Source organism: Malus domestica, chromosome 15, assembly GCF_042453785.1.
Source record: "Malus domestica chromosome 15, GDT2T_hap1".
NCBI classification, from domain to species: domain Eukaryota; kingdom Viridiplantae; phylum Streptophyta; class Magnoliopsida; order Rosales; family Rosaceae; genus Malus; species Malus domestica.
In genome coordinates, this window is record NC_091675.1 from 45,459,082 (window position 1) to 45,466,171 (window position 7,090).

General features: G+C 36.5%; 1 protein-coding gene across 1 annotated transcript; it reads left to right on the top strand.

Annotated features, from left to right (window-relative positions):
* Positions 1 to 1,713: 1,713 nt before the first annotated feature.
* On the top strand, positions 1,714 to 3,785 carry LOC103437895 (uncharacterized). The gene is made up of 2 exons (XM_008376454.4): positions 1,714 to 2,817; positions 3,064 to 3,785. The coding sequence occupies exons 1-2, from the start codon at positions 2,185 to 2,187 to the stop codon at positions 3,439 to 3,441; spliced, it is 1,011 nt and encodes a 336-aa protein (XP_008374676.2). The 5' UTR covers positions 1,714 to 2,184; the 3' UTR covers positions 3,442 to 3,785.
* Positions 3,786 to 7,090: the final 3,305 nt, after the last annotated feature.

Consider the following 7,090-nt stretch of genomic DNA (forward strand, 5'->3'; position numbering starts at 1 on the left):
CGTTCGTCATGGATAAAATGCTTTAGACCCAACATTGAGACCAAAGTGGTCCCAAGACCACCTATAGTTCGAAAAATATACATGAGAAGGTCTTCTGAGGACCCTCCTCAATGTTTGGTATGAGTCCATTTTGTGCCTACCAAATGTTTGATGCAATGCTTGCTAGGAATATCTTGACAGGTTGTATCGACGACACTTGAAAAATTCTCTTGAAATCATTCATCAGATTGGTTTGGCATATGTCGATATCTGTTGACATGTGTGCAACATGGTTTTGCTAACGACAACAAGCCCACCAAATGTTTGATGAAATGCCTTAGTAAATAAACTAGAAAAAAAAAATTAGCGCGCTTCAGCCTTTGTTCATACCTAAAAACTTGTACTTTAATATTAAAAGATTCTAAAATTTAAATCCGAATCCGCAACTGTACCTCATCCACCAGCTTCATTCGACGGGTCGTTTGTTCAAATTTAATTTGAAAACCTCTAAAAAAAAATCTAATCCTTTCATCCAATAAATATTATATCGTTTCTTCTTTGACAAATTATTCTTATCTGTCTCCACTATAACTTGGATTTTGTTTATAAATTTGGACTTGGTCAAAAGTTGAGGTATAATACATACCATGTGTATGATAAATAAAGATTACAGAAATGGATATATCTATATACACACACTTAAGTGATGATGAAAAGAGAGAATAGGTTATCATCCCAAAGCTTGTTATTGTTACCTAAACTAGTTCATTTGATCATTTTCCGTATAAACATGAAAAACAAATAGGCAAAGAGATAAGAGATAAGAGAGTAGAGAGAAGCTTGAAAACAATAATACTGATGGAGATCGAGCCTATTAGAGGAGGTAGCGGTTTCGTTCACTTCTATCCTTTACCCAATTTAGTCATTAGCTTGCCGTCCTCTTTCCTTTAGGTATCTAGCAAATTCTTCATTTCACTGTTTTTTTTTTTTTTTTTAAAAAACGATATTATTTTGGGATGAGAGAGTAAGTTAAAGTTTCATAAGGGACTAACAATAATGTGGTTCAAATTCTCTTTTGGTGAGAATGGAACCTAAAATCTCACGCTTACAAGTGAAGATGAATACTATTCGACCGTAGTACTAAGTAGCTCATTTCATTTTTTATTTAGTTGATTTAATTACTTGGGTTAGGTAAATTAATCCCAATATTTTTGGTAAATCCCTCTAAAAATAATTATAAATTAATTTATGAGTTTCCAACCTTTTTAACTTTCATACCCCTTCCTATCACATTCAACCGCTCTCTCTCTCTCTCTCTCTCTCTCTGAGTTTGACCCGTTGCCAGCCACCGGCACCCTCCTTTTAACTACGGACAAGGATTATCTGCCTTTCCATTTCTGTTGCCCTCTCATGTCTTCTGTTTATGTAGTCACGATTAAGTCACGTCAACATTTTATATTACTATTCATTTTTGTCTTATTATCTTTATAAAAAAATAATATAAAATGTTGACATGACTTAACCGTGGTCATACAAAACAGAAGAGCACGGATGCTGGAAGTGGGAGGGTAAACCATACTTGTTATTTTCCTACTCCAATGGCGACCCCACCCTGCACACACACACTCTCTCTCGAGATGGAGGATCTTTCTAATTTTTTAGAATTGAGGCCCTCTCTGTCTCAATATCAGAAAGGCTAAATAAATAACCTTTCTTTACTCTTTCATTTCTCTTATGCTTTTCTGAAACCCTAGCAGCTCATCTCTCTAAAACATAAAGGGAAAAAAGAAGCACAGAAAATAGTAGTTCCCAAAGAAATCAAAAAACAAAAAGGAAGAAGAAAAGAAAAGCCTCTGCTTCTCTCCCATCCATCCATCCATCCATCCATCAGTTTTTATATATTCTCTCCTTTTAATAGAAACTTTGGCTCTCTCCAACTGAGACCAGGAAAAGATTTTGCTTCCAATTTCAGATCTCAGGGCTTCAATGATAAAGACATGTTCCTCTCTCTCAAAATGCTGTTCTTAGACAAGGAGATATGAGATATATACATATATATATATATATATGTATCACTTTTCCACTCACTTCACCATGCATTTTTTCCCACTACCCTCATAATCTCTCTCTCTCTCTCTCTCTCTCTCTCTCTCTCTCTCTCCATATTATTTGTGACCATCTACATCTTCTTGTTCTTAGCTAGCCATGGATTCTGATAATAGTGAAAGTATGCAATCTTCAAGTGGTGGTGAAGATCAAGACCATGAAATCTCAAGACCCAATTCGATCCCGGGTTACTTGAATTCTCCGACCCAATTGTTTGATTCCTCCGACCCAATAGTGCACCCTTCTCTCCCTTCTCATTACCAAAACCATAACCCCCAACCCACTAACGCAACATTTTTTGATCATCATATCTCATCTCGTAATTATACTTATAATCATTTCCACACAGCATTGTCTCAACCCCAACCAAACTCATCAAACCCAAATTTCATCCCCAACTCAAGATCCAATCAACCCAACTCCACCAACCCAGTTCCCAACCCGCAACCTTCATCAACTACTACTCAAGCTCTCTTAGCTTCTTCAAGAGGAGGACAGACCAACCCCGTTGCCACCCGGAACACAAAGAAGAGGACAAGAGCTTCTAGGAGGGCACCTACCACCGTGCTCACCACCGACACGTCAAATTTCCGAGCAATGGTGCAGGAGTTCACTGGCATCCCAGCACCCCCATTTTCAGCCTCATCGTCATCACCATACGCTCGAAGGCTCGAAATGTTTGGCTCTGGAATAAGGTCACCTCTCCACCCTTTACGCCCGTTGGCTCAAAAGGTTCATCAGCCAACCCCATTTCTATCTTCTTCTACTTCTAATTCTATTTCTTCATTGTTGATGATGATGAACAATAATAGTAGTGCTATGGTTGATGCTACCAATATTGCTACTAGGAATAATAATAGTAACAACAACGTTAATTTCAGTTCAACTAATTACCCATTACTATCTGATCATCATCAAAATCAAGGCCTCTTCCAAAACATGCAAAACCCTATTCTAACATTCCAATCCCTACCGCAGCAGCCTCCTCCATTCCACTCTTCCGTCAGTGTGCCCAATTTTGGGGCAAGACCTAGCCCCCGCGGAGTAATTGGTAATTTAGCCATGCATTCATCACTTGAGGGCCATTTGGCTCTGAACCATCATGGATCATCACCATATGTTAACACAAACCAGCTCGGTAGTGGATCAATAGACGACAGCCACGTGGCAGCTTCAGATGGCAATGATGGCTGGAGGGATCATGGAGTACTTGGATCAAGTGATGGGGGATTATCATCACAAGATCACCATTTGAGGCCTAGTTTGGACAAGTGTTTGGAGATGAATAATGTTAATTCTACTATTAGAGGTGAAGGTGCGGTGGACTCGTGGATTTCTCCGACTTCAGATCACTAGATAATGTTGATGCTAGCTGGTACTAGTACTACTGCTTGAAGGAGAGCCGTTGGCCTTGGTGGTGGTGGTGGTGATAATGAAGAGCCTACATATATAGCTGCTGTTGTTTTTATCCCTCACCATTCAACTTACAAAATCGTGACAATATGTAACTAATATGACGCATCATCAGTAGTTCAATTATATATAGTTGTATATAGCTAGCAAGGTATCATATTTTCTTAATTTATTATATGTAGCTCGGACTTATTTAGAGTATGTATGTACAATACTTTCTTTTTTTCTTTATTTTTATTGTATTACAACTTACAAAGTATATATTCATTCCTATCGTATTTTCTCCATTAATGATCACTTTTTAAGTCCTAAAAAATGTGCTTTGGTTACTACTGCAAAGAGAATATACATATGAAAAAAATAAATAAGCAGATCAAAGTAGGCCTAGGTAAATTCCCTTTCTAGCTAGTATAAGAATAATAAAAAAAGTCGATGCTCTATGGATTTTACAAAAAGGGGGACAACTGGTAGCAAACCACGATTATTCACCTCTTTTGGGGGCTGGGAAGACTCAAATAGGCATTTCAGCCTCCTCCTGGCCACTAGTCTGGCTTCCACACTAGCAGTGGGTTTTGAACCCGAGACCTCCAGTTTTAGTTTTAAGAAAACCTCGTAATCCGTCATTTACTACTGAATCACCAACTCGTAGTTGTCGATGCTCTGTAGATGGAAGGATGGGAAATATTTGGGTGGAGATATCTTGCCGTTGAGTTAAAACATATTATGTATTACAAGCTACAAGCTCGAAGTAGATTATTGTCTGTGAATATAAAGTGAATAGGTTTTTTGTATGCATGATGTCTAGTTGATTGTTTACTGTGGGATTTATGGGTTTTTGTATATTTCTTTCCTTTTAGCTGGCTATTGTTAATTACCTTTATTAACTAATTCTTGCTATTGGAATTTTCCAACACTGAGGATTGATCATTCTGTTATTATATCTCGTGCACTGTTGAAACATAGAAGTTATGATGGAGCTCTTAGTGGCAAAGATTTGGGGAATCCTTACCTGCCGCAATCATAAATCATGAGAGTCATCACTAGTTTTTGTGCTCATTACCCCAATTTACTTTCCTATTGTGATAAAAGAGCTTCCACCTTACTATTATCTTAACTTCACTAGGGCGACACTGGGGTCTTGCTAAAACTCCCCCGAAGAAAACCAGATGGAGAAAACAATGGGTTTAGGAAAGAACACCACCAATGTCACAACATTAAGCACAATTCATTACATCATTAAAACTAGAGATACGTGTAGTAGTTTAATCAAAGGGATCAAACTGTGTTTGATTTTAGAGATAAAGAAGGCGGAAAAGTCCATAAAATTGAAATGCACATTTTTAGTTAGTTTTATTTCTACAAATTTTTGCATTGATTTTATCTTTTCCTTGTCTCATATTTCTCGTCTCTCATGAGCCAAATAATTAATATTACCAAAATTAGCAACGCAATATGTAATTAACAAATGCATAACATTAGGGGAGTAGTTATAGAATATGACCATGTGAACCGTACGCATAAACTTGTCAATCCAACAAATCATTTTATGGAAAACAAAATGCTGGAATTCGCTAAACCTCACTTAACTGATCAATTATAGTGCTTAAAAGTGCAAAGTATTGCTAAAAGCACCATCCCATATCCCAATTAAAACTCGGTGAAGTCTTGCCTATAGCACAGACTTACCCCATACCGCACCTTTTTACATGGTGCATGGGACTTGGATGGAACCTATTCGCATGCATGGGTGAGTCATACAATGAGAAGAGAATGTAGTTAGTACATGGTGTACAATTAGGTGGGGTTGTAACTCTACTGAAAAGTGTTTATTCATGTCTTCAAAATTTTAAGTTCCAATCATTCTCTCCAAAATATTTTTTTGTTGATTATAAAATAGGAAAACTAAACTAGGTTCACAAATTGTTCAAATAGAATTAAAAGGCATCAAGTAATAATCATTTATTAAAACGATGATGACGATAGAGATAAAGGAGAGAAGGATTGGTTTTGGATCTTTGGAATTATGACAACATATTGAGAGGATGTGGTGACATGTGACTCGTCTTTTTTGGATTGTGGTGGCTCATGGCCCATGCCAGTGAATGACATGGTACCATAGCAATTAGCAATGATGTTCTTCGCTTACACCATCCATCCCTCTACCATCTGCCTTTTCAGTTTTCCCTCAGTTGTCCTCACCTCACACACTGCCCTCCAATCACACCTCACCCTGCAAATTCCATCTTTCTCTCCTGGCTCCTCAAATATATTAAAGCTTTGGTTTTATACGTGCAAGCGAAATTAGGAAGCAGGAGTTACTATATATATAGAGCATGCATGCTTCAAACTAATTAAGGAACCATTCGAAACCCTAAAGGGCAAATTAGGGCGGAACTAACATTTATAAGCTTATTCGGATTTGTGTTGCTTTGCCTTTGCACGACAAGAAATTAAGATACAAAGAAGCGGCTTTAACCCTCTCATCATTATACATAATATATACAAAGTGATACTAGGTAGATCATGTACTTGAACTATATTTTACATATCACATGATATAGTAATTAATGGTTGAATTTCTTTTTATAAACATTAAAAAAAAATTAAATCACCAACCGCTACATTATATGTGATTTACAAAATATATTCTAAAAATATAGTCTCTTAAACATTTTCCACACATAAATTAATGATCATGTTTTTGTTTCTTTCTATCAAGAGTCAATCATACGGAGGAGATTGTCCAGTAACAATAAAGGGTGATCTCCTTTCTCCATTTTTTTTGAACTTATTATGTTAATAAGCCTCTTTTTGTCTTTAATTTCTTTATTTATTCGCTGTGGCTGTGCATGTTTAGTACACGCAATCCATGACGTATGTGGAACTTTGAGGACTAGACTGTTAAGTAAAAACTCGTGGCTCGGACTGGTTCCAGCTTTAGCCAGAAATTTTGGACCATCGCTTAATTTTATTGGTCCTAAAATCCCAATAAAGTAGTATAGTTGTACTATGAGAACTCCTTTTGACAATCCTTTAGGTCTTCAGCATTCAACTTATTAAAGGCATGCTAAAATAGATTAGGATTTTGGGACCTTAAACAATTATAATTTAGAGGCAAACCTCAACCCTAATGGACCCAAACCAATAATGTAAATGTGTTTACACATTATAAGAAACGGGATCATCCTAGTTCTGTCACTTTGGTCGTAGAATTAGGTATATAATAGGCAGCCCACTAATAGTCTAATACTACAGAAAAGTCCATGCCTGAAAACAACAGCTAAAATAAAAAGATTTTTTATATTAGCACCCCATAAAATGTTGAATGTACCTCACATTAAAATTTAATATTAAATAACTTATTTACCCTACGATGCAATGACAATTTTGACCTTATTTGGTTAAAAAAAAAATTAGATACATCCCAAATCACTTTTAACGTATTAGTTATCTTCTTCAACTATCCAAACCCTTCAACCCTCCATTGTTGAACAAAACCCTAACCAATGAAACTATAAACATGTTGATTAAGAAAAATTATTTTTGACGAATGAAATACGAAATCGATGTTTCAGAAGCTTCACATGATGTA